The sequence below is a fragment of the Akebia trifoliata genome, chromosome 13 (genome assembly GCF_017979445.1).
Source record: "Akebia trifoliata isolate Shusen 1 chromosome 13, ASM1797944v1, whole genome shotgun sequence".
NCBI lineage: Eukaryota > Viridiplantae > Streptophyta > Magnoliopsida > Ranunculales > Lardizabalaceae > Akebia > Akebia trifoliata.
In genome coordinates, this window is record NC_141387.1 from 24802263 (window position 1) to 24813926 (window position 11664).

Sequence of the window (11664 nt, forward strand, 5' to 3'; positions counted from 1 at the left end):
TTGCCCCGGAGAGGACTTTTCACGTTTTAAGTCAGTTTTTAATGTTCTAGGATGTTTTAGAATAGATTTTTCGTAAGGAATTCAATGGAAATATTATTTTGTGTCATTTATGAAGATTTTTGTGTGAAATGGTTGTGAACTTTATGAGGGGCATTTTCGTAATTTTGTCAAATTCTTTTAAAATTGATGAAATGATTTATTTGGTTTCGATTTGTTATTTTATGTGTTCGAGAGAGTTTTCCTAAGCGTAATGTAGGCTCTAGGGTTGTTTTGAGGTTAGGGGTATTTTGGTAATTTGATAATTTTTTAGTGATTTTTATCGTGAAGTTTCTTTTTGGTCTGCAAGATGATGATTTCTATGTTTTTGGGTCGTATTTTCCTAGCGTAGCGTGGTTTCTAAGGTTTTGTCAATTCGAGATACCTCATCCGGATTTCTGAAACACATCTGGTAACAAAATAAAGCAACGGAATACACATCCATCATTGGGAATCATTGCAATCGGATTGACGAGTTGATTAATCAGGCGAGTGCAAAAATGGGGTGTCTACAAATGCCCCTCTTTGGCAAAGGGTTGAAGAAAGCTAGATAGCAAATCTATTTTGGTAGATAGTGCGATATCTGAATGCCAAAGCTAGTGACAGTTTATTTTGCTGCCTGATTTAGCAATTCGTCGGGGTGTTCGGATCCTTGAGGGTAAAGCTCTCCCCGAATTAAAAGATTGTCAGGTCCTTGAGCGAGAGCTCTCACTGACAGTGTCAGATCCTTGAATTTTAGAGAATTCTCCCTGACTAAAAAGTGCAAGTGTGTGCACTGTGTGAAATTGAATAAAATCTGAGTAAAACAAAACTCGAAAAAATTTGAATGATATTTGAGACAAATCTGAGCAAAAGTTGGGAGAAAGTTAAATGTCCTACTCTACCTACTCTAGGTGAAAGAGTAATAAATTTATATTTTTTTTTAGAGTCTTATTCTACCTACTCAGAGTGAAAGAGTAATGCACTAAATTTTTTTGGGGAAGTTCTACTCTACCTACCTGGAGTGAAAGAGTAATGAACTATTTTTGTTTTTTTTTTTTTTTGGAAGTTCTACTCTACCTACTCGGAGTGAAAGAGTAATGAACTAAGCTTTTTAGAAGTCCTACTCTACCTGCCCAGGGTGAAAGAGTAATGAACTAATTTTTTAGGAGTCCTACTCTACCTGCCCAGGGTGAAAGAGTAATGAACTAATTTTTTTTTTGGAAAGTTCTACTCTACTCTACCTACTTGGAGTGAAAGAGTAATGAACTAAAATTTTTTTTTGGGAAGTTCTACTCTACCTATCCGGAGTGAAAGAGTAATGAACTAACCTTTTTAGAAGTCCTACTCTACTTGCCTAGGGTGAAAGAGTAATGAACTAATTTTTTTGGGAAGTTCTACTTTACCTACTCGGAGTGAAAGAGTAATGAACTAATTTTTTAGGAGTCCTACTCTACCTGCCCAGGGTGAAAGAGTAATGAACTAATTTTTTTTTGGAAAGTTCTATTCTACCTACTCAGAGTGAAAGAGTAATGAACCAAGCTTTTTGAGAGTCCTACTCTACCTGCCTAGGGTGAAAGAGTAATAAAATAATTTTTTTTGGGAAGTTCTACTCTACCTACTCAGAGTGAAAGAGTAATGAACTAATTGTTTTGAGAGTCCTACTCTACCTGCCCAGGGTGAAAGAATAATGAATTAATTTTTTTGGAAAGTTCTACTCTACCTACTCGGAGTGAAAGAGTAATGAACTAATTTTTTTGGGAGTCATACTCTACCTGCCCAAGGTGAAAGAGTAATGAACTATATTTTTTTTTTTGTGGAAATTCTACTCTACCTACTCGGAGTGAAAGAGTAATGAACTAATTCTTTTTGGGAACGAACAGGAGATTAACCTCGCATTTGAAATTTTTTTTTTAATAAAAAGTTGGATTTTATGAAGGTCCGGTAAACATTTTAACTCTCTTTGAATCTGAGGAGTTTTCAAAATTGCTATCAAGAGGGTAACCTTTAATTCAAAGTTAACCTTATCCTTTGGGGTTGAAATTGACCAGGCATCAGAATAAAAATGCCCCTAGTTTGACAAGGAATATTGCACTGGGGATAATTGAATACAATTTGAAAATAAATGCCCCTAGTGTAAGGGGAGAAACTGTACTCTTTAGAAAAATGAAGTGCCCTTGTTATGAAAGTTTGAAATCCTTGATTACCGCAAGCGCAATAAAGGTTTAACTTTTAATTTTGACTTTTTAGATTGAAAATTTTGAGTCAGGCTCAAAGACATTGGAACAAAATATTTCTTTCTGAAATTCATCATAGAATTTGTTCTTTCTCCCCGTCGATTCGCTTAGGGACATGAAACTCTTCAGATCAATCATAAACGAGATACTTGTATCCACTGAGTCTATATTTGGTTCAAACTGGATATTGAAACTTGATCATTCGGACTTCTGATATTTCGGCTCGGGCTACCTTTTCAGCTTCTCAACTAAACGGAGATTTTCTTTTATTTTTTGATAGCTCTAAGTTTTGCCTAGATTGCCTATCCAGGTTTTCAATCTAGCGAGCATGCTCTAGCTTTTGCCTAGATCGCCTTTTTAGGTTTTCGATCTAGCGAGCTTACAATTTTTTCTTTTTTCCTTGCTTTGATTGTTGCCAAGGTCATCCTTTCAGATCTTCAACCTTGTGAGCTTACCTTAATTTTTGCCTAAGCTGCCCTTTTTGGGTTTTCAACTTACCAGATTTTTTTCTTCTTCTTCCCTTCTGAACTTCTGGAGTTGCTATCTGATCTTGTTTTGCTACCTTCCTTGACTTCTCGCACGGCACTTAGGAGGACTTTCATGGGTAAGCTTAGGACTAGGTATAAAAAGAAAGGGATTTTAAGGCTCAAAAACCCAAATGCCCCTTGTGTGACATTTCCTTTTAAATTATTTTCTTTTTCCTTGAATTTTCTTCCCCACTTTGACAATTTTTTCTTTTGAATTTTTTTTTTTTTTTAAAGATTTTTTCCTTGTCGGGGAATCTATTTTTATTTTTTTGATGTGGTCAGGCCTGAAGTAACTTCTCAGGTTGCCTACGTACCCCAGAATTTTGGGATCAGACCAAAACGTAGTTCGAATATTTTTCTCTCCCTTAGGTTAGGTGATCGGGCTAAGAAAGAAGAAGGCATAATTTTTTTCTTTTTGAAAAGGCTACGAAAGGGTTGAGAAAGGATATATTGAACTGGATAATAAGAGAATTGATTCGGTTAAAGATGGCCTCCTTAAATGTAGTACCGTTTTATTTGGTCAAGGTTGGTTGATTCTAGTAATTCGATTCCATCATGATCTTGAAGTCTAACAGTTTTTCCAAATAATATTTCCTTGATGATTGAATCTCTCCAATTGAGTTCAAACTTTCTATGATCGAGAAGAATACTCAAAAAAAAATTTGGGTAGTCTGATGCTTAGATCTTTGACTTATAAGTGATGAACTTTGACTTTCTTGTCAAACATGCAAGTGACTCCTCTCCATTGACTGACTCAATCTGTTTCTAACAATTAACTTCTATCAAGACCTTGAGATACAGGATTTTCCCTTTTAACCGATAAGATTGCTTCCATATCATACTAGAGTGACTCTAGTAGAAGACTGTATTGAAGTGTAATATGTCCATAATGCGAATGGTAGCTTTTCTTGCCAATCCCGGTGTGATATGTGATGACACATTTTTACGATGATTATCTTGAGATTTTTACTGCTTCAACCGTTCCATTGATCTGAGGATGATAGGGGGATGATTTGTGCTTCCGGATCTTCAACTTTAAACATAGAGTAATGATTTATGCTTTGAAGTACGACCCATTATCAGAGATCAGTTCAAAAGGTACCCCTATATCGACTGATAATATGTGATTTGAAACTCAAGATGTAGTAAGGATAGTGCTGATACATTTTATAACATCTTCTTTGATTCCATTGATATAGACGAGTATTTATTCCGTGTTGAACAACACCTAAGCTTGTACCTAACATACCCTCATATGATCACACGAACAAGTCTTTTGAAATTTCTGAGTAAATTCATTATCTCCTCGTGTTCCTTTAGGGATAAGATGATTTCTATTTGAATCTCTTTAGGAATTATTTTTTTGTTTCAAGGTCAAAGACCTTTCCTTTCTCGATTAAAGGTTGAGCCCGACTCTTATCTTTTTGTTCAGAAACGAAATCTATCAAATTATTAGTTAATTCGTTAATGCGCTCGAGGTATTCAAAAATTTCCTTTATCCGATTAATTTCAGATGGGGCAACAGACACCTCTATAGACTCGATGAACTAACTTGACTCAATAGGAAAGAATAGACTCAATCTAAGGAAGACATGACCTTGCTGGAAAAAAAGGACTCGAGCTAACCCAAATGACTCATGAAAACTCAAGACAAGTACCCACACGAGTTTGATTAAGACTGAGGACTGAGATATTGCTTATAACCGGTAGGATTGAAACACTATGATCTTCAAAGAACAACTGGATGATGTTGAGAAAATTTGAGGTCATTTCTGACTGTTGACTTGATATTGACGTTTACTCTAACTGACCGGATTTACAGCCATAGCTAGACGATGGACGATTGAGCTTACATACAATGATAATCCTATATAACCCCATCAAATGTAGATTTAGTCAATTTCGATATTAACCCCTTGATAACATTTTTAAGAATCCTGAGATTTTATTGAATATATCATTTGTAAATCATTTTTCCTTCATTTTCTTTTCTTCTAGAAAACATTTTTTTTTGAAAAATCTTTTTCTTATGGAAAACACTTTTTCTGGAATATATATATATATATATATATATATATATATATATATATATATTTTAGAGAACATTTCTTCTAAAAAATACTTTCCTTTTGTAAACCATTTCTCTTCTTTAAAAATGGGTTGAAACCCGAATTTAGAAAAGAATTTGATTTCCATTTTGATCTAAATGGCTCGACCCATCATGATTATTTGATCTAGATGGACTGGGTCATTATAAATTATTGCAAAAAATAGATTCTTTATTGGGTCAGTGCACTCATTTTAATTTTCAAAAAAAAAAATTTTATCCTTGAGGACAACCATACATTCTTGATCTCATCGTTGAGCAAGGGCCCACTTAAATACCTCTCGTCTTGAATAGACGTAGTCTATCCCCCTCGTACAGTAGGATACAGCGGGGCAAGATCTTGCTTAGGCACCGGTTTTGACCAAGAAGTGCAATTGATATACTTAGACTATCTTTTATACCTACGGGTACGAGTCAAGAGTTGTAGCTTTCATAAATGGTTTGGCATCCCACGAGGGGACCGACCACGTACTAGTACTACGTTGGCAATCAGGACATGTGACTGTGTGCACTACAAGAAAATTGTTATTTAGAAACGACAACGTAAAACGGTAATTAGCCGTTTTTAATTTAATACAGTTTTAAGCCGTTTTACTTTTAAAAACTGTTTCTAAAGAGACCCTTTTACATGAAAAACTTCGAGAGGAGAGATTTTAAGTCTCATTTTCTAACAGGGAGAACAAAATCATCGATTGGAACGAAAGCTCGACAACGATGTGTTGATTTCTGCAATTCCTCTCATTTTTCTCCTCTCATTTGAAACCCTAACTCTATTTCGACAAATTCGAAGTGTTTTCAATTGGATTTCAAACCCTACCTATTCTACCTGTAGATCGGCTGAGTCTCAACTTTCCTGCAAATCGAATCTCATATACAGTAAGTTTTCATTTTAGAATTAGAAACCTTCATTGGATCAAATTTTCTCTCTAATTCCCTCTAAATCGATGTTTCTTTTGTGATTTGGCTTAGAACTTTATGGATTCGTTTACAAATCTGTTAAATCTATGAATTGTATCTTCTTTCATCTTCGATCTTCTCGATTTTGAGAAAACGAAAGCAAACCCTATTCTTCATCTTGATTTCAGAAATCATATACTGATTTTTATCTCTTAAACTCCTCTTCTTCATCTCGGTTTCAACATATTCAACTTAGACAGTTGTTGGGGCCAAATAGAAGTTCGAAGGAAGGCAAACCAATAAGAAACCTAAACAAAATCCTATTTTTCTTCAATTAATTTGTGATTTTGTTCTATTTGAACCCTAGAATCTGCTATTTTTTCCAACTTCAACATAAATTTTGAATCATTATTTATTTTGAAAGGATAAGTTAAATTTCTCTCTCTATCGTTGTTTGTGTGTGTGTTTCAATTTCGAATTAATATTTCTATCATCAGTTTCTAGGGATTTTTTTTTATCAGTAGAAAATTTATTGAAAAGATTTTAGATTAGATTTTGTAGCATAGCTATATGTTTCATGTAATTTGTCTGCAATTTTGTTGGTACCTTCATTTTAGTGGAAAATTCAGTGTTTAGGGTATCATCAGAATTATTGGAACTACTTTTGGGGAAAGGTTTGTCAAGTAATTTGCATAGTTTTACATGAAAAAGTTTATATAGAAGACTTGTGTAGACGGAGATCAGTGGTTGATATGGCTTAGTGGCTTTTACCCACCAAGATGAAGTGCACTACTATGGGATATATCCCTTATAAACAAGTGCACTTTGGTTTAATATCAAAAGTTAGTTTCGCTATAGTGTAGTTGTAGGTGTTTTTTCTCCAAATGTATTCGTAGAGGGAGGGAGGGGGGGGTGGATGAGGAGTCAAAGAGGGTACACGAAATTCCTTCTATAACAATTCAAAGTTATTACTATCACAATTCACTTGTTTCTTTTCCTACATCATACAAAGATAGATGTTTCAGTGTATTCTTTAAGAACAAATACATTCGATACTTGGGTAGGATAGTATTGCTAATTCTCATATAGACAAAAGGATCACTTGATTCTTAATTTATCATTCAATGCGCTCAGTTAACTTGTTTAGATCACTTGACAACCCTCCTATTTTATTATATGTATGACTTCCAATTCGATGTTGGTCAAGTGCATGGTGAAATCATGGGGAATTGAACCAAGGTCTATGGTATTATAACAGGTTAGATGCATTTCTCCTTTGTCACTATGCCTCATGAGTTCCTTATGTGCATGTGTGTTCTACAAGCTTATTTGCAGATTTGGTATGTATAGTGTGGTTTCTACACCTCCTCTATGGTATTATAAGAGGTTAGCTGCATTTCTTCTTGGTCACTATGGCTCATGAGTTCCTCAAGTGTGTGTATGTTCTGCCAGCTTATTTGCATATTTGCTATGTATAGTGTGGTTTCTGCACCACTATTCTGTGGGTAAATAGTTGATTAGCTAACACCATTGGTGCTTAATATCCCTTCATTGGCTCAACAATTTGTGTTCCTTTGCAGGTTTTATTGACAACAAATGTTGATGGGTTGAGGTTTGTAAAGGTAACCATGCAAGTTTCTTATGCTACTGAGTGTCTGCATGCTATAAATTTGTAAAGTGGTTTGTGTGTGTTAAGGAAACATAAGTTGTATGTTTCCACCAATATGAATGGCCCACCTAAAAATTTATATCAAACATTCGACCAAACTACTACCCTAAGTTATAGGAACCTTTACAATAGGTGTCATTCCCTCTTATATAAATTAGACAATTCATATATGGGAAAATTGGATTTTTGTTTTAATCTCTGCTTCTGCTCTTTTGCTTACTTGAATCGACTTGTTAGAAAACCAACCCACGGTTTTTTTTGAGCCACACACGTACGTTCAAAGTTTTGAAGATCCAATTTAAGGTCTTGTTTAGATGAAAGATAGCTTCATTGGTGTGGTTTCTTTTGTCATGACTGAAAAGGTGGCCTAATATTGATGAACATTCATGCCACGCAAGCACGTCAGATTCTATGTTTTTATTTGTTTGCGTAAATTCTTTTTTTTTTTTGTTTTTTGTACTTTAGAGTAGATAGAACCTAACCTGAATGTAGCTTTGCTTATGAACATAAATAACCGTTTAAAACAAATGTTGTTGAAGATCTTATTTCCTAGACAAGTTAAGCTGTTACTTTGTCATTACTCTATGAATGCTCCCTTATGACTATTTTTCTATTTTCTTCAGTCGTTTATATGCTTATTCGAGATATTTTACACCTCCATATAGATCTCTTTTTCTCATGATCTCAACCTAGAACTCTGCTCCTAGGCATTTTCATACATACTATCAGTGCATGATGAGTTAAGGAAACACAAATTAAAGAGTCAGTATTTCTTAGGATTGTGAGTTTAGTTGTTCGTTCGTAGTGACCAATTTTATTTCTTTGCCTAAAGCTTTTCGTTTCCTTTGTACATTTTTAGGCCTTATTTTAAATGCAAATGAGTGTCAATTTGTGACCCAATCATGTAGCTACTTGGATTTGATATGAACCAATCATTTTCTAATCCTTTAACGGGTGTATTAAAATGTAGATTAATGATGTTATATATTTTATTTAGATATATGATGTATATCTATATTTCATACATATTGTTTATTGAATCTGATTTGATCTAAGATGAATCCAGTACAAGTATTACTAGATTGGATTTAGATCCACTTGTTGGTATAAGGGATCTAATCCAATTCCAAATGAACTCTCATAGCCTAGACATTATCGCTTTGGGTCACATCCAGTTCAATCGAAGAGTTTGCTTGATTCTCTTAATTCATATCATCAGCTTCCTATAATGTATGCTACCACCATGTGTAGATTAAAAACAAAAATTACATGGGCTATTAAAAAGAAAGATTTGATATCTTAAAAAAAAAAAAAAAAAAAAAAACTTTTGGCATTAAGAGCTTTATTCCCTTTTTAGTATGGAGACTTTCTCGATTTATTTTGCTTTTGATCTTTGTTCATGAACATTTCATATATTTTTCTTAGACTCAGAATGATTTTGCATTCAATGTTTCCAAAGTGAAAGAACAAGTAATGCAAGGTTAATGCTTACAAAGGCAGAGTTATGTAACTGCCCCATGTTTATTAATCTGACATTTTTATACTCAGTTTGTTTTCTTTTGAATGGAAAATTATTATATGTAATGATGACTTAAAATTATTGTTTCTGTATTTAATTGATAGTATAAATCTTACACTGTAGTCTTTAGATAATTTTATTAAACTAAAAGTTTGTGTCAAAGCTTTCTTTCTACCATATTTTATTATCTTGGATCTTTCCATTCTCTTTAGGCATGGAAGGAATTAATGCTTAAGGAGCACTCATAATGGCTAAAGAGTAAAACTGAAAATAAAATCTTGGATAGTCTTTATCCTACTAATGAGTAAAAAATTATAGGGTGTTCTAAAATTTAGAAAGTTTGCAAGGAACATTTACAGAGGTGTCAATGAAGATGTTGATTCATTGGGCAAGGGAGGTATATTTAACCAATTCTTGTTAGGTTTGGTTGAGTTAGATGGTTTGGCTGGATAGGCACCACTACTCTTGCTGCCATAATCTTCTGTTTTGCCACTACTACTAATAGCGACCACTTCCTCTATAATCTTCGCTACTGCCTCAAAGTCCTCTTAGTATTCTTTACTATGCTCCACTAGTGCATAATCAATAATATGCTAATGCTGCTGTGTTGAAAGTTGAAATGTGATAAAATATTACATTGTAATCTTGTATTACTAATCATTTGGTCTCTTTTATCCAATTCTTATTAATCATTTACTAATCATTATTTCTAATCAAAAAATCATGACTTCTTTGGCGCACATTATCAACTGTTTTTTGTGTTATTTCCTTTATAACTATTGAAGCACCTCTGCTGTTTTTTATGATTATGTAGTGGGACACAGCTGGGCAAGACACTTGAGGTATTTTTTATGTCCATCAATACTTAAAATATTTATATGCATGTAAACTGTCTACAGCCCCTTACATAGCTCTTTCAATCACATTGCTTCACATTTCATCCAATATGTTTATTTGTCCTAAATCACCATTATTTAGTATAAAAAAAGAAGATCATTCCAAAGAGAAAAAGTTACTTAAAGGACCCTGTGATTGCATAGGGACTTCTTTCTATATAGTGCTTAAGTTTTGGGCGGTCTATTAATGGTCCATTTAGTAAAATTTTCTTTCCTTAATTGACAAGACTGGGACTTGTACTATCAATATCTTAAAATATTGCAGCTCTATGGGTTATCATTTTAATGTTTGTTCCTTAGACTTTCTTTGCTAAAAGTATCTGTGTCTCTTTCTGTTTGTTTTGTGCAACAGTCTGGTTATGGTGATGCTGGGAGTTTGTATGCACTTCAAGCTCCTGGGGCCAGGGCAGGTGCTTATTTATCTATTTCCTTCGTGAGAGTTATATATATACATATGTTTATTAGTTTTGCAACCTTTAACTGATGTAAACATTTTATTAGTTATATCTATTATGATGCTTGAAAAAAAAATGAAACACAGGAAAGCAAGTTTCTCAAGAGATCCACTAAAGATCGATCAATCAGCCCGCACTGGAGAGTCCCTACCAGTCACAAAGAACACTGGTGATGAAGTCTTCTTTGGGTCCACTTGCAAGCAAGGTGAAATCGAGGCCATTGTTATAGCCACTGGAGTTCACACATTCTTCGGTAAGCCTGCATAGGTTTTGACTATTTATAAACTTTGTTTTAGTCGGTATTTTCAATCCACATCACATCATTAGTTGTAGCTGTCACTATATTTCAGTCTTGGTGAACATTAATGTGGGTACATAGCACAATCTTACCTGCCTTCCGTGAACTAACCATTCAAACAATATGTAATGGATGCAAATGTCTACATAGATCGAACCTATATTTACAACTAGATAGTTGAAGGTTGTGCTGTTTGGTTTTCCTTTTTGACCATTTTTCAAGTAATATAATTGGATCTGCCTAATTGGATTAGGCTTCCTTGAAGTTTAATGTTCACTATTTTCGCACTTTTTTTAAATTGCAGATGCTTGGTACTATTGAGGAATTGGAAGCTGCAATTCAAGATAAGGAGCACTTGTTTCAAACACTCTTTTGAAGGTGCGGAAGCTCATCGTGAGAGTATGCAATGTGGTGACACGAAAAAATTCTTTTATTGGTAGTTGCGGGCATTGTGGGGATCTTAAAGAAGATAAGGAGGGATGGGAGTGATGGCATTGCTTCCTTGTAAGCACTTGTGCTTGTGTAATGATTGTGAATGGTTTATCGATGCATTGTAATTTTAGATTTGTAAATTATGACTCATTGCAACTCTTTTTGTGTATAAATTAATGTGATAGAGAACCTCGATGTTCTCTATTTGGATCTATTTTAACCGTGGGTAATAGGCAAGTAGCAATAATAATAATAATAATAATAATTTTAGATATCAATTAATAACAATTTTATATATCGATTTATAATCGATGTCTAAGGTCTCAGACGTAGGACATCAGTTCTATAAAATCCGATGTCTCAAATCTTTTTGCGTTGTTGTGTGCTGCTATATAAAGACGCAGTTTAGGAAGGATTTTAAGCCGTTCTAAATTCTGATCTCCGGAACGGTTTTTAACCGTTCCAAATCATGAAATATAGAACGGCTTCCAGCCGTTTAACCTCATTAACGACGCCTCGATTAAAGACGGTCCGCAAGCCGTTTCATAGTGGCTTAGGAACGGTAATAAACCGTTCCTAATTGCCATATTTGTTGTAGTGGTGGCTTACAAT

The 11664-nt window shown here is 34.2% G+C and overlaps 1 protein-coding gene across 10 annotated transcripts; it reads left to right on the plus strand.

Moving 5' to 3' along the window:
• Positions 1-5578: 5578 nt before the first annotated feature.
• Positions 5579-11266, plus strand: LOC147388110 (plasma membrane ATPase-like). Of its 10 annotated transcripts, none has more exons than XR_015171355.1 (6): positions 5579-5762; positions 7364-7405; positions 9786-9813; positions 10220-10277; positions 10409-10575; positions 10925-11266. XR_015171355.1 is itself a non-coding variant. In XM_086421191.1 (6 exons), the coding sequence occupies exons 4-6, from the start codon at positions 10227-10229 to the stop codon at positions 10939-10941; spliced, it is 231 nt and encodes a 76-aa protein (XP_086277317.1). In that variant the 5' UTR covers positions 5588-5762; positions 7364-7405; positions 9786-9813; positions 10220-10226; the 3' UTR covers positions 10942-11266. The 10 variants fall into 10 exon arrangements, 3 of the variants coding, with proteins under 3 accessions (XP_086277317.1, XP_086277318.1, XP_086277316.1); XM_086421191.1 differs by having other exon boundaries at positions 5588-5762; positions 10220-10273; XR_015171356.1 differs by lacking the exon at positions 9786-9813 and having other exon boundaries at positions 5583-5762.
• Positions 11267-11664: the final 398 nt, after the last annotated feature.

What these genes read in the sequence shown, in the direction of transcription:
- LOC147388110 (XM_086421191.1), top strand. Translation starts at nt 10,227, where the DNA reads ATGGTGATGCTGGGAGTTTGTATGCACTTCAAGCTCCTGGGGCCAGG. An exon ending in TTCAAGCTCCTGGGGCCAGG is followed by an intron (nt 10,274 to 10,408) that starts GCAGGTGCTTAT and finishes AATGAAACACAG; the next exon opens with GAAAGCAAGTTTCTCAAGAG.